General features: G+C 34.9%; 1 protein-coding gene across 2 annotated transcripts in view; it reads left to right on the forward strand.

The window, feature by feature from the left end:
* The window catches only part of COPS2 (COP9 signalosome subunit 2), a 31,956-nt gene extending 7,626 nt beyond the window's left edge, over nucleotides 1-24,330 (forward strand). Inside the window, exons 2-13 of one of the 2 annotated variants that reach the window (XM_003928870.4) lie at nucleotides 4,676-4,789; nucleotides 5,459-5,536; nucleotides 9,896-10,021; nucleotides 12,041-12,151; nucleotides 12,273-12,350; nucleotides 15,324-15,498; nucleotides 15,726-15,904; nucleotides 16,017-16,069; nucleotides 19,132-19,229; nucleotides 20,357-20,439; nucleotides 22,902-22,960; nucleotides 23,581-24,330. In XM_003928870.4, the coding sequence (XP_003928919.1) occupies nucleotides 4,676-4,789; nucleotides 5,459-5,536; nucleotides 9,896-10,021; nucleotides 12,041-12,151; nucleotides 12,273-12,350; nucleotides 15,324-15,498; nucleotides 15,726-15,904; nucleotides 16,017-16,069; nucleotides 19,132-19,229; nucleotides 20,357-20,439; nucleotides 22,902-22,960; nucleotides 23,581-23,725 (1,299 nt within the window). In that variant the 3' untranslated portion in view covers nucleotides 23,726-24,330. The remainder of the gene's footprint in view (nucleotides 1-4,675; nucleotides 4,790-5,458; nucleotides 5,537-9,895; nucleotides 10,022-12,040; nucleotides 12,152-12,272; nucleotides 12,351-15,323; nucleotides 15,499-15,725; nucleotides 15,905-16,016; nucleotides 16,070-19,131; nucleotides 19,230-20,356; nucleotides 20,440-22,901; nucleotides 22,961-23,580) is intronic. The other variant, XM_003928869.4, reaches the window with a different exon arrangement.
* Nucleotides 24,331-24,727: the final 397 nt, after the last annotated feature.

Consider the following 24,727-nt stretch of genomic DNA (forward strand, 5'->3'; position numbering starts at 1 on the left):
AACACATTTCCCAGCAGTATTAGGGCAGAGGAGTATCATAGGAGAAAAGCAGAAAGGTTGTCAGGAGGGAAAGTGGTTTAGAATTCTAGCCAAAAGAGTTTATGCCAAAGCAGAGATTTAAAACCGTGTGGCATGTTTGAGAAAGAGTAAACTTTGGTCGTGTGGATGGATCACAGATTGCTTTGGGGAAATAGCAGGACATGAGTTATATAAGTAGGTTGGAACTGTTATTGAAGTTTAGGGTTTTATTTTTGTAAATACTTTTACAACTGTTCATGTAAAACAAGCGGTTTTTCATTTATTGCTTAAACTCTTCATTTGTTTTCAAAGCATTCTTTATATACTAATTGAAATTTCACTTTCTCTTCTGTTAAAAAACATTTAAACTTTAACGAATTATTATCTCTTACTCATTTGACATAACTAAATTCAGTTTAGCAATACTTATTCAGTACTTCTAGATTCCCTATTGTGATTTAATGGCATCATATGTTACCAAGTCCTGATAGTCATTATGAGTAATTTTATTTTCCTTTGTCTTGTGCCCATATGGGCACTTTTATTTTACATCTTTAACATTGTTTAACATCTTCTATGTTTATTCCATTATTTATTGCATCCCCTACCTTTTCTCCTCGTTCTGCTTCTTGGGATCAGGCCTTCACATCTCCTGGCCAGACTTTGAAGATTATCCAGTGGGCTACCTCATTGCTACCGGAGTACTCTTCCAGAAACACACATCTGATTATTTCCTTGTAAAATCTTTTAGAGACTCTTTATTGGGTCTCAACTCCTTGCTAGACTTCTGTTGTCCTGTTCCTCCATTCAATACCAGCTCATCTTTCTTTCATCAACCAATACATAATATCCTGTGCTTTAGCCCAAACTGTTCATACTGTTTCAAACTTCTTTGCTTTTGCAGGTTAATTGCTTTATTTCAGCCGCCCTTCCTCATTGCTGGTCATTCCTGTTGATACTTTTATACCTGACTCAGGTATCTTTTTCCTTCCTCTAACTTAGAAGTAGTTGATTACTCCTTTTTGAGATGCCAGTAGACTTAGTATGTGTGTCTATTATTGCTTTTATTATGTTATATTACAGTTTGAAAACTATGCCTCTGTAATAACTGAAGAATGATTTGCAGCAGTGCACAGCTTATGATAATTGATTCAGTGGGGTGCAAATGACAGGTTAGTGATGTCATGATGGCTGGTTCAAGCCATTCGAACATGGCGGTGCAGATCGTAACAAGGGACTGCCTATTTGTAGTCAACCAGTAGAACAGTTGTGCTGGTTCTCATGTATTTATATATTTTAGCAATAACATTTAAGAGTTGAATTCCAGTTATGCAAAAACGTTATACAGGCCATTTCTTAATCCATGTGATATGAATATAAGATAGTCAGGATATGTAGAGGGCTGAATTACATCTTCTCTCAGTCATTGTGATTTTCTTTGGATTTTCTAAAGTTTAGAAATCTCAATCTGAAATCTATCAGGTTCCACAAGTTAGAGGTAACTAGTGTTATAAGTATTGCATGATTGAATGACAAGATACTGTGTGAGATATGACAGGAAATATAAAGGATCCTGTTTTTTTAACAATGTTATAATTGGTTCCATAATTTCCAGATAATTGAAGTTAATCTCTTCCCTTTCTAAAATACTGTTTCTCCTTTGCTAGGAAGCTCCAAAACGCTAGTCCTGCTTGTCATGTGTATCTTTCAGCTTCTACTTTCCACTTCTCAAAATCTGACCTAAGTGTTTTTTCTAAGCTGTTTTGAGCCAAGAAACCAAAAAATAAATGGACTCTAAATTTTTACTTTGTGATAAATGTAAATCAGAAACATTTTTCATTTTGCTTCCAGGTTCAAGTCTGCATTCTGAAGGTTTGGGTTGCACAAAAAGTAATTTTCTAGTTCAGGGAGCTATTCCTATCTTACTCAACAGTTTTAAGTTAATCTATGATAAATTGTATATTATATGGTAAATCTGTTTATGTTTGTTCTAACTTAAAACAATTAGAAAAGAACTGATTTCCAGAGGCATAGAGTAGGGTTTTTGTTTGTTTTTGAGACAAGAGTTTTGCTCTCCTTGCCCAGGCTGGTGTGCAATGGCTTGATCTCAGCTCACTGCAACCTCTGCCTCCTGGGTTCAAACGATTTTCCTGCCTCAGCCTCCTGAGTAGCTGTGATTACAGGTGCCCACCACCATGCCTGGCTAATTTTTTGTATTTTTAGTAGAAATGGGATTTCACTATGTTGGTCTGGCTGGTCTCGATCAAACTCCTGACCTCAGGTGATCTACCCATCTCTGCCTCCCAAAGTGCTGGGATTAGAGGCATGAGCCACCGCTCTAGACTTAGAGTAGGTTTTATAGCTGTGATTCTTTACTCCAAGTCTTCCCTAAAGGATTCCCTTAGGCTTAGATCTGAAATGATATACAGCAGTTAACCAGATGGAGAGAGGTCGAGGTGGAAAGAGACAGGAATAGCACATAAAAGTAGGAGAATTTGGCCACTTGTTAAGACCAGGATGACTACAGCAAAATGAATGAGGGAGAACTTGATAGGAGATAAGGTTGTACAGAGGAATCAAGTTTTGATGATTTTGCTCTTGATTTTAAGAGGAGTGGGAACCATTTTTGAAGAAAAGCTTAAGATAATTTATATTTTGTGAAAATTATTTCCCCTGCTTAATTAACCATGAGGATATTAGGACTTAGAAAATGAGAAGGCTGTTAAGTTTGTGGAGAGATGAAACTAGTTCGATAGGGTAGGGTGGTAGCAGGCAAGGGAGTGGATAGAGTTGAGATTTATTTTGAAGGTAGAATCAGTAAGGATTTTTATGTTCTAACAATAGTACCTTTCATTGTTTATGCTGTCACTACATGTACTATTCTCTTTATCCTCTTCCATTTTGTCTAGCGGGCAAACTTCCATTTATCTTTCAAAACATAGCTTTGAAGGCATCACTGTCACAGCATCATTCTGTGTATTGTTGGCTTGTTCATTCTTTATTAATTTCTATTTTTTTTAGCATGAGCAGTTTCTTTGTAAACAAGCCTAGATTGCAACGGTTAAGAAGTCAATGAATAATTATGAAACCTATTTACTACCTAGTTTAATTTTGTCCCCAAAAGAAGTGTTCCAAGTCATTTTCATATGTTAAACATAACGGAATTCCAGGTCTTAAATCTGGAAGACTGAGTGACAGTCTCATGTTCTCACATAAGGGAGGAAGGAATTATCCTCCAGAGGGCGCACATTACAAAGCCACTCTTGAGAGTATTGAAAACTTCATCTTGTGTTAATGTATTTTTGAGCTTTCGAGAAACTTGTTGTACACAGCATACCTTTCTCCATTCCTATACTTTTATGGGACTGTAACAAATGTTTTTTTGAGACAGAGTCTCCCTTTATTGCCCAGACTGGAGTACGTACAGTGGTGAATCTCTGCTCCCTGCAACCTCCCCCTCCCGGGTTCAGGCAATTCTTCTGCCTCAGCCTCCCAAGTAGCTGGGACTACAGGCATGTGCCACCACACCTGGCTAGTTTTTTTGTATTTTTAGTAGAGACAGAGTTTCACCATATTGGCCAGGGTGGTCTTGAATTCCTGACCTCGTGATCCACCCACCTCGGCCTCTCAAAGTGTTGGGATTACAGGCGTGAGTCATTACACCTGGCCTGTAACAGAATTTTTTATAAAGAAATTTGTTACCTGTATTTGGATTTAGAAATAACTGTAATACTATTCTTGTCTTTTTGTGTTTACTTCCAGGTACTAATCTTAATTTGATATAAACTTACCCTTTGTAATGACTTATTATTGAGAAGGACATACTCTGTATCTTATGACTCATAAAGTAATAATTTCCATTATACCAATCCATGTGTATTTTGTAATCCTCATTATTAGATTGAATATCCTGGAACTGTATAAAACTCATTTACACTGCTCCACAAAAATAGTTGTTTTATTCCAGTTTTCCCTTCTGCCTTGTTTTTTCCCACTAAGAATTGAACTCATGTAATGGAACGTCTCATAAAATTATAAAAATCCATTTTGTTTTATGTGTTTTGATTTGTCATGAAGCTGATTAAGCTACATTAGCATAAATAGCTGTTTTATAGTCCACATAAGGCAAATATTCTTATTAACATAATTATATTTAACACTAGACGACTGTGGAATGTGTAGATTACCATCCTAGCTAGTTTTAGACGATGTTAGAATAATGAAATTTAGACTTGGGGGATAGAAAAAAATTAGATTACAGAACCAAAGATTAATAATTAGAACACATCTACATTAGGTTTCCCTCAGATGTCATGACTAACAAAAGCTTAACCACTACAGAATTGGTATCATTAACCAATATTAGATCTTTGCATTCTTCTTTTATGTTAATTCTATAGAAATTTTAGCTTTTTTCTGAAAGAAAGAAATGGTTATATTCTGCTATACCCTTGCTTTTGACTCCTCCCTCCTCCTTTCTCCAACCCTTGGTTTTATATAACAGTTGAATGTTAGTGGCATTTTACCTGTGTATTCAAGGTGGTTTTGTCTTGTATAAATATGTGGTTTTTCTATCTTAACGCATAAACTTTTTACATTGCTATGTGTGGATTTCTTTTTTTTTTTCTTTTAATTTTTCTTTCTTTCCAACATACAGGAATACTCTGAAGATAGTAACTCCGAGCCAAATGTGGATTTGGAAAATCAGTACTATAATTCCAAAGCATTAAAAGAAGATGACCCAAAAGCAGCATTAAGCAGTTTCCAAAAGGTTTATATTCTTTTCCAATTGATTCCATGTGTTAATTTTTTTAAATTATGTGTTAGAACAAATAAGTCCCAGGTGATTTTATCTCAGAAATGTGTTTTGAATACTTAATTATCCTGTAAGGTAAGTTAGTATTAAGCAGCACAAGCAAATATTTCAAAAGCGTTATCCTGTTGTTTTTTCCAATCACGCTATCTATGGAGCAGGGCCATTGTCCTGAAAAACTAGGACGGTTCTGGCAGAAGAACCATCAACATGATGGTCAATAGATACTCACTGCAATCTTATTTTTTGAGGAGTAAATCGAACAGTTGTGGTTTCATTATTAAAAATAGCTTGATATATTGACTTGCTGATACACTTATGGATTATTTTTACCATTGGTTGGTTATTCAAGGGTAAAAAATATTTCAGGAACTGTATCATAATCAAGAAGTAGTTCTTAATTTTCCTGATGAAGGAACTTTAAGCTTGCTTATCTTTAACCATCTTACGACTTGTTTTTTGTTTTTTGTTTTTTTAAAGACTTAAAAATGACACTGAGAGATGGTGGAATCCTTGGGGAAATGTTTTTTATGCATATAGTGTAAAATTAATTAAACACACATTGGCCGTCATTAGAAAATAACATACTACTATTAAGATAAACTAAAAATTTCTTCCTTTTCTTAGGTTTTGGAACTTGAAGGTGAAAAAGGAGAATGGGGATTTAAAGCACTGAAACAAATGATTAAGATTAACTTCAAGTTGGTAAGATGTGTTTTGAGGGGAATTAAACTAATGAAATAAATTCTGTAGGTAAAAACCTCATCATGACAAAGTACTGTTACATCTACTTTAAAGTAATTCTTTGAATGTATTTTTATATTTAGTCTGCTTTGCATTTAGGACTATAGTAATAGTTTAAAAAAAAAAAGCGTTCTACATAGGATACAGAAGTTTTCTATTTAAGAAAATTTATTCTTTTAGATGCATGGCCAGTATTTGGCTGCATTATTAATAGATTGACTTTTTCACAAAGGATTAGTATTTACTTTGGAGTTTTAAAATGCTCCTGTTTATTATAAAGAGTTTCTCTTCCATTGACTAGGGCCAAAAACATTAGCATTATGCTTAAGTCTTCTCTTTGCCTCTTACCCCACAAATAATCCATTGGCAAATCCACGTGGCTTTATATCCAGTATGACTGCTGCTTACCATTTCTACCTCTTCTACTCTACTCCAAGGCACCGTTATTTCTTACCTAGATTATTGCAATAGCCTCTTAACTGGTCTCTTACTCTTGTCCTTATCCTGCTACAGTCTGTTCTCCACAAGTAGCATAGTGATCCTTTTAAAAAGTTCAGATTATGTCATTCCTTTGCTCCGTATAATGGTCCCCAACTCCCTCAGTAAAATCCAGAATCCTTACCATGACCCGTAAGTCTTTATGTAAGCACATTGTTTGCTGCTGTTCTTGTTTATTTGCTCCATCACTGGCCTGCTCTCTGTTCCTCAAGTCATTCCAAACACAGTCCTGTGTAAAGGCTTGCACCTGCTGTTTCCTCTGCCTCAGCAGCTCGTCTCTCATATAACCATATGGGGTTTTTTTCTTCATTTGATTCAGGTCTCTGCTCAAATGGCACCACATACTGGGATGGCCTTCCCATGACTACCCGATATAAAATAGCATTCTTCCCATCATCACTGAAATTTCTTCTTTGCTCTTTTTCTTCATTGCATTTTGTTCTATTATTTATTGCCCCTCTTCACACCGCCCCTCCCCCCAAGTAAGTTTTAAGCTCCATGAGAGCAGGATTTTGTTTTATTCACTGTTAAATTCTTAGAACCTATAATGATGGCTGTCATTTGGTTGGTGCTCAAATAAGTTTGTTGAATGAACTCATAACGTGTTCCAGAGAAACTGGAATTAGGACATTATACTCATAAAATGTCATTCCTCGGTTTCTTTAGTAAAGAATACAAGGTAGAAGTGGAAGGAAAAAGAATCAGGAGATGATAGGACTAGGTAAAAACATGAATCTTACATCACTAAAGGAGAAGAAACTTTTGAGAGATAAACTTGAAGGTCAGATTAGCAGGGAGTGAAGCAGTTATAGAAGAATAACTGATATGTTACCACTTTCTTTTTCTCCTGTTTTTGTATTTCCCATATGATATGCCCCCTCTTTCTCTCCATTAGCTTCTCTATCCCATCTGACTAGTACTTGTATCCAGGTAACTTCTACTAATCTTGGACCTCCTCTTTTTGAGGTACTCTCACTCTGATATTGTTTCTCTCACCTTTGATAGGGGCACTCCATGGCATCTACAGAAGCTGTTCACAAAATGTTTTAGTTCATTTATTCCCCAAAATATATCAGAACAATTCAAAACATGTTAAATGTTATTAAGTATATTTTATATTACATTTAAATCTAGTTAGAATGAAAATTGTCTACATTGCATTTACCCTTTCTACTTCTACTGCTCTAATACTTTCAAAACATTTCTATGTTGCCCAGAGCCCCTGTGCTATCTTTCCATTTTTTGTTTGCAAAAATAATAAACACAAACATTTACCGTATTCAGATTAATGACTTACATGGCTGTGGAAGAAGCACCAAGTGTTTCAAGGGACAGAAATTTTTGATTAAACAACTATAGTGACATTAGGGGCTGAAAGTTTAACTTCGGTTCTGTGATTTGAGAAAATACCAAGAGTCCCTATAGAGCTCTGCTATCGTAACGTACTAGCAGTGCTTTTATTTTGAGTTCAGTTGAAGGCTCTGCTACCCTTAAGAATTGGTTTTGCCATTTTACCTTGAGCAGAGTGGGTAGGAAGTCAGGGAAAGGGTTATTTGCATTTTATGTCATTTTGTCTACCTTATCTACCTTTTGTTTGCTGTAGCAGCATCTATGAATAAGTTACGGTTTACAGAGTGATTTTAGCTTCTGTATCTGCCCCTCTCGTTTTCTCCTTGGACTCAGAGTAGGACCCATGTTGTATGTAGTGATTTTAGGTAGTAAAAAGTTGGAAAGGTTCACTATCAACTGATCTGGGACCAATTTACCTAATCTTCCTTCAGTCTTTAATTATAATATAATTTTTTTTAATGAGCTCCAAATTAAAGGAGATGAATTCAAAACTGTTAACTTTTTTTTTTTTTTTTTTTTTTGAGATGAAGTCTTGCTCTGTTGCCCTGGCTGGAGTTCAGTGGCACAATCTTGGTTCATTGCATCACTGCAACCTCTGCCTCCCGGGCTCAAGCTATCCTCCTGTCTCAGCCTCCAAGTAACTGGGACTGCAAGCGCATGCCACCACACCTGGCTAATGTTTGTGGTTTTTATAGAGATGGGGTTTCGCCATGTTGCCCAGGCTGGTCTCAAACTCATGAGCTCAAGGGATCTTCCCATCATGGCCTCCCAGAGTGCTGGGATTACAGGTTTGAGCCACCAAGCCCAGCCCAAAACTTAATTTTTACAAAACTCCAATTTCAGTGCCAAGATATAACCTCAAAGTTAGGATAGTCATATTTCTCTGATTTCCCTTTTGCTATATATATTTCCATAGTTCTATCCCATTTACCTCTGTTGTTTTCTTACTGTAATTCAGTTCTTGCTTAGAAGGTTTCAGGGATTGTTCTCAAGTTTTCTTGTTCTTCATGATGTGTCTCAGGGCAGAATGTACTGTCTTAAGCAGGATAGTTAAAACATTATTAGTTTATTCCTCACCCTAGTAAACACATGTGTTCAAGTAGTCAAGGAAAGAAGCCTTTGTATCTGCCAATGCTTGCATCTCTAATAAAAATAATAGAGTAGAACTCAGTAAAAAGAGGGATTAACAGCAGTTGTAGATTGTGAGGACTGTGGATGCAGGTTATAAGATTAGACTCATAAATTGATTTACAGATTATACTTAAAAATGGTAAACCTCTCCTAGAATTCTTAAGTGTCAATACTCCTTTATTTTTTAGACCTTTCATGTTTCCTGGAACAACCTCAGTAGTACAAATATAAGGTATAACAACATTAACTACATCTACTATTGAGTAAAACCTTAGACGGAGAGACTTTTCTCGACGTGAAATACGAGTAATGAGGCTTGAAAAGATTGTTTAATTTTTACATTTTTATATACAGCCAGCCAGTCATAGGGAGAAAAGAAATACGTAAGTCTTACTTTAGAGCTTCTTAATGACTGGATAAAATCACAGGGGTGAATATAGCTAATATCCTGTGTAGCAGGTACCCAAGGCATTTGAAAACTTGGATTTTGGCTTGGCACGGTGGCTAATGCCTATAATCCCAGCACTTTGGGATGTCAAGACAGGTGGATCACCTAAGGTCGGGAGTTCAATAACAGCCTAACAAACATCTCTACTAAAAATACAAAATTTAATCAGATGTGGTGGCACATGCCTGTAGTCCCAGCTACTTGGGAGGCTGAGGCAGGAGAAACACTTGAACGCAGGAGGAGTAGGTTGCATTGAGCCGAGATCACACCACTGCCCTCCAGCCTGGGCAACAAGAGTGAAACTCCATCTCAAAAAAAAAAAAAAGAAAAAAAAAAGAAAACTTGGATTTTATTTGTATGTTTTGGCTTATGAATATTTTGGTAGATTTTATGACTTAAATACATTGTACCATGACAGTTTCTGAAATTTGGAAAATTTAGCAGTTGTACTTGTTTTATAAGCCAACTTCACACATTTGATTTGTTACCTGAGTAATCTAGTCATTTCCAATTTAAGATAAAAATGTTGATAGTGTTCCTGTCATACATAGTTCATCTTTTACAAAACTATATTATGAACTATATCAGGCCTCCCCAAACTACGGCCCGCTGGCCACATGCAGCCCCCTGAGGCCATTTATCCCCCCTCCCCCCGCCCGCACTTCAGGAAGGGGCACCTCTTTCATTGGTGGTCAGTGAGAGGAGCACAGTATGTGGTGGCCCTTCAGTGGTCTGAGGGACAGTGAACTGGCCCCCTGTGTAAAAAGTTCGGGGACGCCTGAACTATATGAACTGCATTTCGTTATGTAGTAGTCTATTCTATAAACTTAATCATGTGTACATATTTTAGTACATAAATTTGTATCTGATAATTCATTTTTCTTTTCTTACAGACAAACTTTCCAGAAATGATGAATAGATATAAACAACTATTGACCTATATTCGGAGTGCAGTCACAAGAAATTATTCTGAAAAATCCATTAATTCTATTCTTGATTATATCTCTACTTCTAAACAGGTTAGGCTCAATTTTCTCCTCTTGGCACTATCAGTGTGTTTATTATTTATAGTAAGGGTTCGTTCTTTACAAATGAAAAGGCCTAGTGCTTCTATTTAAGTAGTTATGCTAGTTATTAGTGTGCTTTAAAAGTGATAATAGTATCTTCTTGGTTATATTCCTGATTACATAATAGTTAAAGGTAATAACTCCAGGTTGATCTTTTTAAATAATGTCTTCAGATACTAAAATCTGTAAACAACTTTTCAGGCTTAGGTTAGACTCCTATACAGTTGCTACCACAGGTCCTTCTAATAAACTCCATTAGCACTTCAGCTGGCCCTTCTGAGGTGTTAAATAAACTGAATCACAAATTATTTGTGGGGATTTGATTACATTAAAATTTTTGAGAAGTGCCTGTGCTCTTATCAGTTAATGTTTGGCATTATTCAACAGGTGCTCAGTAAATGCTTCTGCAAGGATGGGTGGATAATGAAAGAAGAGCTACTGATAAAAGAAACTGAAGAGGGAATTGGGAGTGATAGTGCTTTCATTATGAGTCTAGATTTTTGCTGTTAAACAAACCGGAATTTTTAATTGGATAATTTGTTCTTATCCTTGTAAGCAGCATAGTCCTCAGTTTTAGTTTTTAGTCTTCTTACTCTGATATTTTAGCACAAGATATAGTCTCTATGTCATTTAGTAATTCTTAAAATAGTTTGATACTTTTTGTACTCATAATAAAAGAATGTTCAGGTCAGAATTAACCTCATTTAATGTCTTTTCTACTAGATGTCATTTTTTTCAGGCAGTTTCTACTCTTTAAATTTTATGTCATACGAATACAGGAAGGTAAACTTACATGTTTTGTTAGATTATTAACACTTAATAACACAAATTCTAGAGTTATGTATCATGGAGCTTAAGTTGGAAAATGTTTACCAACTCTTAAAAACAAGTGTCATCAAAACATATTTGGTACACTGTTATTAAATGTTATGTCAGTAATTGGAGCAGGGAGAGGGAATTGAGTGATTTTGAAACTTCAAGACTACATGCTCTGTGTGCTGTTATATGTAAGGTTTTTCGTTTTTGAAAGTAACAGATATTGAGTGGGTGGCACTCTGTTCTATTCAATATGCCCTCAGTAGTCATGAATAAATAAGCAATGTTTTCTGAGAATTTGAAATTTTTCTGCTCTTACAGTCCTCTTCTTGATCCTGTTAAGTAGAGAGTTAGATATTCAAACAAAAGCAAAGCCAGAAGCAGGGGGAAGAGTGTGGGCAAGGGAACTTATCAAGATGTAAAACAAATAATGATTTCCCTGAAAAAAATGCCACACAGATTGGTGAATTAGTGGTGATTAGACATAGCTAAAATTATACTAGACTTTCTCCGCACCCACCTCCACGGTTTCTCAGTGACTTAAAAGCTGTGCAGTTGAGTTAACTTAGTTAAATTTATAGAAGAATTTTGAGAGAAGGAGCTTATTTGTTTTTTCATGTTTCTTCACCAGCATGCTTGGTGTTTGCCACGTTGTAGGCTCCAAATAAGGGTTGAGTGAATAAGATACACACTGTTAGTAACAGTACAACTAATTCTATATACATGTCATTTACTGCTGTTAATGTGAAAAGAGTGGTTGATCTGAGTGGAGTGGTATTTTCAGCTAATTGATCACAGCCAGTTACAGATTACTTTGTTCCTTCTCCACTCCCACTGCTTCACTTGACTAGCTTTTTAAAAAGTAAAGTACAGAATGAACTATTAGATTGGGAAGGACAAACTTTTACTGTTATAGCATGAGAACTTACGGCAGTATGGTTATATGGGGAAATACTTTATGGGTTTTGTAAAACAGTAGATCATGACACTTGTGAATTTGGTCTGTGTTTTGCTTCAGTTAATTTTTTGGACTGTACAAGACATTCAGTAAGATACAAATAGTGTATCTTACATGTATTAAAGTTCAAAGATGCACTTTTAGTTTGTTCAAATTAACTTTATTAACAGGTACAAATTTGCTGTTTACAATTATAGAATTCTGATTTTTTATGTCAGATGGATTTACTGCAGGAATTCTATGAAACAACTCTGGAAGCTTTGAAAGATGCTAAGAATGATAGACTGTGGTTTAAGACAAACACAAAGGTAACAATTATAATTACTTACTCTTTTCTTTTGAAAAGTGGGTGGGTGTTCTTAATAAAACCTCCTAAAGATATACATCTTCTGTTGAAATCTTGATTTTAATAAGTTTGCTTTTTTGCAGCTTGGAAAATTATATTTAGAACGAGAGGAGTATGGAAAGCTTCAAAAAATTTTACGCCAGTTACATCAGTCCTGCCAGGTAGTTTTCCCTTATTTTTTTCTCAATATTTCTTCATAATAATAAAAGTATTAGCAATAATTAATAATCATATTCAAAATATTGTTTAGGAATGTTGTTTAAGCATTATCCCGAAAATAAAATTTATAAAATAAGTTATAAAAAGTATCTTTTTTTTTTTTTTTCCTTGAGACGGGGTCTGGCTGGAGAGTGGAGTGGTGTGATCTTGGCTCACTGCAACCTCTGCCTCATGGGCTGAAGCTGTTTTCCCACCTCAGCCTCCTGAGTAGCTCGGACTATAGGCGCACACCACCATGCCCAGCTAATTTTTTGCATTTTTTTTTTTTGTAGAGGTGGGGTTTTGCCATATTGTCCAGGCTGGTCTTGAATGCCGGAGCTCTGGCAGTCTACCTGCCTCAGCCTCCCAGAGTGCTGGGTTTACAGGTGTGAGCCACCATGCCCAGCCCCTCAGTCTTTATTATTAGTGTATGAGGTACGAGTATCAATAAACAAATAGCCTGTTGTGATACTTACTACAAGGAAGCCGTAATACTTAGTTAGTTATATACTCTACGAAAATGGAGTAAGGGTATTATAAATATGTAATAAAGATATTTTTATATTTCAATTTATATGAACCCTAGCAGCACTGTCCAACAGAACTTTAAGTGATACTGGGAATTTTCTGTATCTGTTTTCCAATATGGTAGCATCAGCTATGTGTAGCTATCAAGCATTTAAAGTACGGCTAGTGTGATAGAGGTACTGAGTTCTTTATTTTCTATAATTAGTTTATATTTGAAAAGCCATATGGTTAGGACAGAGTAGCTCTTTAACTTTTTAACCCAGCTTTCATTTTATACTCCCTTTTTTGTCTTAACCAAATACATCATTTAATACTAGGTTAAATTTAATGTGGAAATACTGCTTTAAATTTTTTTTTTTTTTTTTTTTTTTTTTTTTTTTTGAGACAGAGCCTTGCTCTGTCATCCAGGCTGGAGTGCAGTGGCGTGATCTTGGCTCACTGCAGCCTCCGACTCCCAGGTTCAAGCAATTCTCCTGCCTCAGTCTCCTGAGTATCTGGGAATACAGGTGCTCGCCACCATGCCTGATTAATTTTTGTATTTTTAGTAAAGACAGGGTTTCACCCTGTTGGTTAGGCTGGTCCCAAACTCTTGACCTCGTGATCTGCCTTCCTTGGCCTTCCAAAGTGCTGGGATTGCAGACCTGAGCCACAGTGCCTGGCCTTTAAATATTTCTAAACTCTTCCAATGCCATGTACTATTTTTTTTTTCAGCGCCGCACACCCCCAACCATGAGGTATTATCTTAATGATATATGTGTCATTTCTGTGAATAGGAGAAACGATAAGGAAATTGTTCTGAATGAATCATCTACAGATATTTAATAGTTTTGTTTTCTAAAGCAGATTAGTCACTTAGGAATTATTTCTTATCTGCACATTGTTAGGATGCTTTAGTCTGATTCATAACCAACTGGAGGTTCAGTTCCCTATGAAATGGAAATGCTGGAGAAGTTATCTCTGAATGATGGAGGGTCTTTCAGTATGTATGTATATAAGGAATTTGAGAAAACCCTTTGAAGAAGTTTTGCTTTAAGAACATAAGAAAAATGCTATCCGAATGGGAAATGGCATTATATTACTTAGTATTTCGATGTAAGTATGTTCAGGGAGAGATGCAGTATACTCTAGATATACAAATTGTTTTGTATATTGTATGTTTTACTCTGGTTATGGTTCATTAGTGAGTAATTAAACAATTTTAAGTTTAAAGACCCAATAAACAATACATTTTTGCTTAGTACATGTCAGTGTTAGATATTTATGAATATCTTACTGTTGATCATACGCTATTTTTCATGGCCTACATTTCATGGTCTGTTGGTCAGCTTTAAAGTCATGCTCGAATTTCAGCATCTTTTTGTGATTCCTGTGGCAACCTCAAGGAAAATTAGTCCCTTTCTATTTCATTCTCCTAGGCACTTGGTTTGTGCTTCAGCTAGAGTCATCATTTATATTGTAATTTATCTACTGACAGATTAATCTTCTACTAGAATATGAACTTTTGAGACCAAGAACCTCCGCTTTTTTAACTTTGTATTTCACCACATTAGACCCACCTGGGATGTGGAAGGCACTAATAAGGACTTTTTAATTGAATAAGTGGTTCAAAAGCAGTTGTGAAGATTTGGGGAAGACAATAATATATCTCCTAGATAAAAACATAAACATTAAAACATTTCATACATACTTAGTCCCCCTAACGCTTATCCACAGTTTGCTTTCTTCAGTTTCAGTTACCTGTGGTCAACTGAAGTCTGAAAATAAGATATTTTCAGAGAGAGAGAAAGAAAGATCACATTCATATAACTTTTATTGTAGTATACTGTTGTAAGTGTTCTATTTTATAATCAGTTATTGTTAATCTCTTACTGTACCTGATTTATAAATTAAATTTTATCACATGTATGTATATACAGTAAATTTTCACTTAACATTGTTAATAGGTTCTTAGAAACTGTGACTTAACATTGCTTTGTTCAACACCATTTTGTTACAACCTTGATGAGGGGGAAAATGATCTCGTTGTACATTGTTTCACTTAAGGTCTTGGTTTCCAAGAACTTATCAACAGTGTTAAAGGTGGACTTACTATGTAGGAAAAAACATAGTACTATACTTAGTTTAAGGCATCCAGTGGAGGTCTTAGAATATGTTCGCTATGGATAAGGAAGGACTACTGTACAAAAAAACCTTTAGCTATTTTTTCCTTATAACTAAAAAGTAGAAAGAATGTGTTAGTTTCTTTTTGGCCATTTTAAGTGGCATTCTAGTACTCTAGCTCCCAATTTAAATTTGTATTGCATTTTCACATAGAAATAGTATTATGAATGTAAGATTTCTAGGCTAATGCAAATAAGAATTACTGTCTGACTTCTGTCTCTTCTAAAGTTAAGTATTTGCTTCCCTAGACTGATGATGGAGAAGATGATCTGAAAAAGGGTACACAGTTATTAGAAATATATGCTTTGGAAATTCAAATGTACACAGCACAGAAAAATAACAAAAAACTTAAAGCACTCTATGAACAGTCACTTCACATCAAGTCTGCCATCCCTCATCCACTGATCATGGGAGTTATCAGAGGCAAGTTTGGTTTGGAGAGGGTGGGCAGTTATGTGGAGAGATATCAAAGTGTTTAAACTCTGGCTTTTTAGAACTTCAGTATATACCTTCAGGCCAGTACTATTCAAGTTATAGAATTTAAAAACTGAAATTCACTGATATAATTTTCATTTGGCCTTTATGAGATGGTCAGTCTTGTTATTACAGACGTGAAAATATCCTATTTTCTCATGTCTTTTTCTTCACAGAATGTGGTGGTAAAATGCACTTGAGAGAAGGTGAATTTGAAAAGGCACACACTGATTTTTTTGAAGCTTTCAAGAATTATGATGAATCTGGAAGTCCAAGACGAACTACTTGCTTAAAATATTTGGTCTTAGCAAATATGCTTATGAAATCAGGAATAAATCCATTTGACTCACAGGAGGTGTGTGTGTTTTGCTTGTTATTTTCTCTAATTAGCTATCTGGAAATAAATGTTACTTTTTAAATATGATTTCTTTGTACATATACGTAATTTTTTTCTTTACTGTGTTTAGGCCAAGCCGTACAAAAATGATCCAGAAATTTTAGCAATGACGAATTTAGTAAGGTAAGATTTTGTATTTCAGTTAAGGTAAATTTAAGGTAAACTTCCTTAAAGCAGTTCTCTAAAGGGAGCGAGAGAGAAAACTTTCGAGAATTCAGTTAATATTCATCATCTGCCTTTTTGTATTTTCTTATAAAAGTTTGTAAAATTTTTATCTTCTGAAGTTACTGTGTTATTTTCTGTAGCCACAAGATTTTATAAAGTATCCACTGCTTAGTTTTCCTATTATCTGTGTGTGTGTCTGTCTGTCTGCACATGCACCTGCTGTCTTTCAGTTGGGGGGGTGTGTGTGTGTGTCTGTATGTCTGCACAGGCACCTGCTGTCTTTCAGTGGAAAACTGATTGTGAATGTCTTAAAACATTATTTAACAATGATACTGCCTACACCTCTCTTAATCCAAAATGAAATTATGGACTAGTCCAAGATGAGTCAAGAATTTTCAGTAAGACAAGGTGGCATAAACATATTTCTTTACTTATGAATTTTCTCAATGACAAGATGAAAGTATTTTTTTAAATGTTTACAATGAATAATTTTCTGAGGTGGAGTGTGGGGTGACAGAGGGTTGTACTGGTAAGAAACCCAAGATTTATTGAATGATTCTGTGGAGAACACTGAAGAACCTACCATAGTCGATTAATATTAAACAAAATTATAAAAGATAAGACGAAACAAAAAGCCCAGAAGAAAAGACCCATTTTTGCAAAAGGAATAGTAAGTAAGAGAAACTTTCCTCTAGGCCTAGAATAAATGGAGCCCTGGGTTTTTGTGGGCTTTATTCATTAAAAAAGTATAAGAAACTTAGTAGGTTTCTTTAAATCTTTTATTTTAGGTTGTACAGCTGAGTTTTACGAAGGTTGGGCAAATGTAGTTAGGGACATAAGGCAGGACTTCTTTTCACAGATATACGTAAATAATTTAGGTGGCCAGAAATTCTATTTATAGTACTTTTTCTTTTAACAAAAAATGCTATTAGACTACAAATTATGGGTCACCTACATATAAACTGTCACCAAGTGTAAACTGTATATACTTGGGGAAGATAGCTTATTTTATTATACTAAAGTTCCTGTGTTAAATGTCCTCATTTAATTTTTTTTTTTTTTTGAGACAGAGTTTCACTCTTGTCGCCCAGGCTGGAGTGCAGTGGCACGATCTCGGCTCACTGCAACCTCCACCTCTCAGGTTCAAGCAATTTTCCTGCCTTAGTCTCCCGAGTAGCTGGGATTACAGGCACGAGTCACCACACCTGGCTAATTTTTTGTATTCTTAGTGAGGTGTCCTTTCACCATGTTGGCCAAACTGGCCTCAAACTTCTGACCTCAGGTAATTGACCTGCCTCAGTCTCCCATCATGCCCAGCCTCATGTAATTTTTTTTTTTTTTTTAAGGAAACCTTAATTTTGGCTGTAAAAAAAAAAAAAAAAAAACCAGGTTGTTTTTTTTTTTTAGGCGGACTAAGAACGGTTGGGAATTAAGAACCTGAATTACCACATTAAATCAGTTTCCTCATTGTTTACTTCTTTATTTTAATTTGTTTGTTGAATTAGGTTGCTTTTAATTATTAAAGGAAACTTCATCTTTATTTCAAGTAGTTTATTTCATCCACATTTGGCCCCATTAAGAACTGGTTTAGTTTGAGATTATAATACTTTTAAAAAATTGTTAGTAATGTTAAATTGCTAAGTAGCAGCTTACACTTCTAAAACTCTTAGAAATATTGAGGAAACACTTTACCTAGCCAGTTTATTTTATATAAATTACATTGGCTAGGTACATTAAAATTGGTTAAAGGACTGCTTTATCAGAGCTTTGTCTGACCTATATCAGAATATATAATGGTTTTTACATATTTATTATATCCAACTACTCCAGTGAAGCCACCGTATTGGAACTCAACACTTATTTTAATGGTAAATTTTGACCCACTTGATGTGACCCGTGGTATCCCAAACATAAGATGTTTTTTTAAAAACCCCACTTAAGAAATGGAAGAATGTCTCATAGTTAAAAATACATATATCTATAAACATAAAATAAATGTTTGTGTAAATGTTATCAGTGCTTGAATATGTCCTCCTGTAGTATATTACAGCAATGTATTTGGGATAGATAAGAAAGTAATGCTTCCTAATTTTATCTTCCTAGTCAGTTGCCAGGAGACTAGAGGAAAATAATTCCTGTTGAAGCACTTGAATCACCTGCCCCTAACATGAAGTTACATTGGGACCCAACAGATGGAAGCACAGCAGAGGGCGTGCAGAATGGCTGATGATATGTGTTACATATAAAGCAGACAGTGGTGCCATATCCAGAAGGTTGGATTCTTCCTTCTCAGCACCTTTAGCAATCCCCATAGAGCTTTACAGAATTATTTCAAGAGGAGAGACTAGATACCTCCGAGAATTGGGAACATAAATCAGCCTTTGGCCTTCTGCAACAGGGGATTCCATCACTCTTGACTTTGTGTGTATACCCACTTGGCACTATGATGTCTCTGCTTTATAGCTCAGTGGGACTTTAAGGGTCGAGAGATTTGAGAAATGTTGCTTTTGAAAAGTTTTGACAGTTGCTGGTAGCTTTCTAGAAGATAAAAATTAGGAAGCTGCATTTTCTGGATAGCCTACAAAGAATATATACTTTATTTGAAAGACAGGACCACACCCCTTCATGTAGTAGTATAAATGAAACCTGTTTCCTTTTATTATGAACAATTAGGAATTAAATGCACAATTTCATTTGAAAACATCAAGCATTAAATAGTTGTTAAATGTTTTATTGCCAACTTTTAGCAAACTAAGACACTGAGATGATTTTAATTATGTATAAATATAGTATCTAATTCCAAAGGTTTTTTTTTTTAATCTTTCTTTTAAAAAACCAAAAGCATGAAAAGGCAATTTACATTTTTTGGCAGAAGGATGTCTGTGTTTAATTCTGACATGACAGAGAGTATATTATTTAGATTTCTGCATATGAAAATTGAGAAACCTTCTTCAGATTATCTGATTTAGTACATAACTTTATGTTTGACATAATTTCCTCTTTTTGTTCAATTATATTAGTGCCTATCAGAATAATGACATCACTGAATTTGAAAAGATTCTGAAAACAAATCACAGCAACATCATGGATGATCCTTTCATAAGAGAACACATTGAAGGTATGTTCTTTCTGCCAACTGGATTCTATTTCTTTGCCACTATCAAACAAATGTTTCTTAATGAAGCTGCATGGCAGTAAGCTGTTTTTCTTCTGTCTATTGCAAAGTATAGTTATGTTTCTAAATGCTGTCATGGAATAGGGTATTCCTTAAAATTATGAAGTAGTTTTAAAGAAATTATTTGCCAATTTAATATTAATAAAGTCAAGTTTGTATATAATGTCCATTTTGTTTAAGGTAACTGTCCCTTTTTAAAAAATTCTAGTATAGATGCTGTTGCGTGTTTATTATTGATGCTTAGATACAAAGTTAATTTTTAGAGTTTGTTTTTAACAAATAACAAAAGCTCCTGCTATATATATATATATATATAGGTAATGCTAAGATGTACATTGGGAAGGTGTTCATGTCAGTAAGTGAATTAAGATTTTTAGTAAGTTATGTTGAATTACCAAAGACAACAATCATTCCTTTGTTCTGGGACCACTTTATAGCTCCAATGTTCCCTTTTATTATGGAGCTATTTGAAGGTTTTTAAATGACCATTTGGAACTAAATTTCAGATGCTTCAGAAGTAATGTTCTGTTCTCCATCTTCCTTTCTCTTAATCAGTAGACATTATAAAAGTTCTTACATGAACCTGCAGTGGTACTGCATTTTATAGATACAGGAAACTGTAGAATCTTTTTACATGAATTTCAATCTAGTTTTAAAAAATTTTAAAAACTGTTAAATATGACAACTGGAGTAAATTGTAAAAGCATTATATAAAATGCAGTACTGTAGGTTTTGAGAGAGTCTAAAACAAGGGACTTGGCTGGCTGGTATAAATCACCTTAAAAGGTGTTAACTGATGAGGAAATGAGAAGTAGTGTAATACTGAGAAGGCAAGATAATATTTTAGTAGAGTTTCAACAGAAACAAAATCAAGGAGGTGGGAACAGGAAATTATAGGATAGGTAGCACCTGCTCATACTGTGCATGTATTAACCCAAATAGTTTAAAATACAAACACTTTAAGTCCTTGCCAAGCTGGAAGATGTATTTTGAGAAGATAATTGGGAGTACATAATGATTCATAAAGATATACAAACTGTTAAATGTTATTTTAATTTTTTGTCTTTCAGAGCTTTTGCGAAACATCAGAACACAAGTGCTTATAAAATTAATTAAGCCTTACACAAGAATACATATTCCTTTTATTTCTAAGGTACTTATTTTCATGAATTTTAATGATGTTTATAATTGATAGTTATAAATGCAGTATACCAATTTTGCATTTAACAGTCACTAACTTAGTAACATTTTATTACAGTAAATGCATGTTTTAAAATAAACGTAACTTAAAGGCTTATTTTATTTCATTTTTTATTTTTTAAGAGACTGGGTCTTGCTGTGTAGCCCAGGCTGGAGTACAGTGGCTATTCACAGGCACAGTTGTGGCACACTATAATCTTGAACTCTGACGTCAGGCAATCCTCCTACCTCTGTCTCCTGAGTAGCTGGGATTGGACTTTATTTTAATATGAATTTTTCTGTTTTCTTGGCATAAATTGAGTTAACAGAAAAGAGCCTTAACATTATAACAAAGAAATTGGTAATCAGTAAATTTCTTTTTAAAGATTCAGAGAATCTCAGAGAAACTTACAGGGGAGAGTAGTGGTTTTAATATATAATTGATGAAGGGTCAACTTTTTTTTTTTTTTTTTTTTTGCCTTTTTGGTTTTAATTGTTATTATACTCTAAGTTTTAGGGTACATATGCAGAACATGCAGGTTTATTTAGGTATACACATGCCATGGTGGTTTGCTGCATCCATCACCCCATCATCTACATTAGGTATTTCTCCTAATGCTATCCCTTCCCTATCCCCCAACCCCCTGCTGTCTCTCCGCTAGCTCCCCAACCCCCCGACAGGACCCCGTGTGTGATGTTTCCCTCCCAGTGTCCATGTGTTCTCATTGTTCAACACCCACTTAAGAGCGAGAACATGTGGTGTTTGGTTTTCTGTTCTTGTGTCACTTGGCTGACAATGATGGTTTCCAGCTTTATTCATGTCCCTGCAAAGGACATGAACCCATCCTTTTTCATGGCTGCATAGTATTCCATGGTGTATATGTGCCACATTTTCATTATCCAGTCTATCATTGATGGGCATTTGCATCGGTTCCAAGTCTTTGCTATTGTGAACAGTGCCGCAATAAACATACATGTGCCTGTGTCTTTATAAAGGAATGATTTATAATTCTTTAGGTTTATACCCAGTAATGGGATTGCTGGGTCAATGGTATTTCTAGTTCTAGGTCCTTGAGGAACCACCACACTGTTGCCTTCCACAATAGTTGAACTAATTAGCACTCCCACCAACAGTGCAAAAGCGTTCCTATTTCTCCACATCCTCTCCAGCATCTGTTGTCTCCTGATTTTTTAATGATTGTCATTCTAACTGGCCTGAAATGGTATCTCAATGTGGTTTTAATTTGCATTTTTCTAATGACCAGTGATAATGAGCTTTTTTTAATATGCTTATTAGCCTCATAAATGTCTTCTTTTGAGAAGTGTCTTTTCATATTCTTTGCCCACTTTTTGATGGGGTTGTTTTTTTCTTGTAAATTGTGTACATTCTTTGTAGATTCTGGATATTAGCCCTTTGTCAGATGGGTAGATTGCAAAAATTTTTTCCCATTCTGTTGGTTGCCAGTTCACTCTAATGACAGTTTCTTTTGCTGTGCAGAAGCTCTTAAGTTTAATTAGGTGCCCTTTGTCTATTTTGGCTTTTGTTGCCATTGCTTTTGGTGTTTTAGTCATGAAGTCCTTGTCTATGCCTATGTCCTGAATGGTATTGCCTAGGTTTTCTTCTTGGTAATGATGTTAGGTCTTATGTTTAAATCTTGAATCCATCTTGAGTTAATTTTTGTATAAGGTGTGAGGAAGGGATTCAGTTTCAGCTTTCTGCATATGGCTAGCTAGTTTTCCCAACACTGTTTATTAAATAGAGAATCCTTTCCCTATTGCGTGTTTTTGTCAGGTTTGTCAAAGATCAGATGGTTGCAGATGTGTGGTGTTATTTCTCAGGCCTCTGTTCTGTTCCATTGGTCTATATCTCTGTTTTATTAGAGTGCTATGCTGTTTTGATTACTGTAGCCTTGTAGTATAATTTGAAGTCAGGTAGCATGAAGCCTCCAGCCTTGGTTTTTGTTTTTTTTTTTCCCCTTAGGATTGTCTTGGCTATGTGGGCTTTTTTTTGGTTCCATATGAAGTTTAAGGTGGTGTCTTCCAGTTCTGTTAAGAAAGTCAGTGGTAGCTTGATGGGGATAGCATTGAATCTATAAATTACTTTGGACATGAAGTAATTTGTAGATTCTTGATGAAGACCTATAGACTCATGATGAAGATTTATAGATTCAAGATTCATGATGAAGATCAACTTTAACCACAATAAAATTGTTGTAGGAATATACTTCAGAAGTTAAAAAGTTAAGCTTTATCAAACCTGTGTTCTCAGAGATATTTTGAAGTTATAATGAAATATGTTTAAAAATCTTCTCTTCACTATTTTTCCTTTAAGTGATAGAAATGAATTCAAAGTAGAATGATAGAAATGAATTCAAAGTAGTAAAATTATGAAGTCTTTTAAATGTTAATTAGTATATAACAAGTCTTTTGTCTTAGGAATTAAACATAGATGTAGCTGATGTGGAGAGCTTGCTGGTGCAGTGCATATTGGATAAGTAAGTACTTTACTGTTTTTTATCACAAAACGTTTGGTACCTTAAGTTTTGAATAATAGTGACAAAAGTGGCAGTTGGATTCTTGAGTTTTAATAAAAAGTACCTTTGGGTTATGGTTTTCTCTTGAAAGAGATATATATATATGTGTGATGGTTTTTGATAAATGAATGACACATGATCTCTGAAGAAGTTCTAAATGATTTTTCAGGAGGATTTTTTATTCATTATATTGCCAAAGAATTATTTAATGAATAGTATTTATGTATGTCGTTAAGGATAGGGCATGTGGTACATAACATTTTTTAAATGATATCCTCTTAAACAGTACATTGTTTAAAGCTTCACAGATGATGTTTGCCTTTGATTAATTGGATAAGTCTATGCCTAGTGGTTCTTTCAGTGAAACTAACGAAAAGTATCTGAAATCTGGTTTCAATCTAGAGTTTGAATAAGGCAATGAAGTTAAAACTAACACTGAATTCATTTAATATAGGCAGGTGTTTTGTTGTTGTTGTTGTTTTTGTTTTTGCATTTATTGGTACCGTGTTTTATGAAACATTAGTCCAGAAGCTGTGCTTGATGAAAGTCTTTTCTAGAACCTTTTATTTATTTATTTCTAGCACTATTCATGGCCGAATTGATCAAGTCAACCAGCTCCTTGAACTGGATCATCAGAAGAGGGGTGGTGCACGATATACTGCACTAGATAAATGGACCAACCAACTAAATTCTCTCAACCAGGCTGTAGTCAGTAAACTGGCTTAACAGAGAACAAGCTTCTACAGACATCCTTAAGGCAACAGTGCAGAGATGTAATCCTTAAAAGAACTGGGAATGGCAAAACTACTGTCGGTTGATGTGTCCTGAAAATTATTGGAGTTATGGCAGAAGTGCTTTTTTGATCAACTGGTTTGTGTTTTGCTGCTGCATTTATCCCAAGAAAAACAGCTTTAATCTCCAGAAGAAAACCAAAATACCATGGGATTTATGCTGTATTGACATCTTGCCCTAAACATTCAACATCGTAGTAATTTGTCATGGGCAACATGACCAGAGAGAAGATTTTTGTCATGATTTTAAATACGCTGACACGCTACTGTTGGTTAAATTTAAACATGTTTTACGTGCAGAAATTCTCTCACAAATAACCTGCAATAACTTGAAATGCATACCCTTTTGAACACTTCCTTTTCTCATGTATAAATTAAAATGTTTGCTGCATTTTGCAAAATGTCAATTCTCCAAAAATGTGTCCGTATATTTCTGTACCTGCAGTGTAGTAAAGGTTTAGACGAAACCCCATAATTACAGTGGCATACTGTCACTTAGGTTTCAAGCAGCAAAATAAACAGTGCAGCTCAGAAATTGTAGTTTGGTTCTTGATGTGTTTTTATTACATTTGGAGTTGTTTTGTTTTTTAGTACTTTGAAATTTCAAATTATTTTATCTTCAGTTAATGATTTTAAAAAGCCTGGGGGCAAATAAGTTGGTTATTTGCTTTCAAGTTTTTAAAAGTCGTCTTTATTGATACAGTAAGGAGAACTACTTTCTAACAAAACACTTGCATAGTTATGACAGTGATGCTTTAAAGGAATAAATTTTTTTCTTAAGAGTGATATTCCTTTTCAAAAGAATACTAACTCTCAGAATGTTCACTTTAAACAAATATGCCAGAACATAGACAGCTAAATGAATGTTAACTCTGCATAGTGATCATGCTGGAAGGTTATTTCCTAATGCCAGCAATCTACCATTGCCCAAAACCTG

Source organism: Saimiri boliviensis, chromosome 2, assembly GCF_048565385.1.
Source record: "Saimiri boliviensis isolate mSaiBol1 chromosome 2, mSaiBol1.pri, whole genome shotgun sequence".
In the NCBI taxonomy this organism is placed as follows: domain Eukaryota; kingdom Metazoa; phylum Chordata; class Mammalia; order Primates; family Cebidae; genus Saimiri; species Saimiri boliviensis.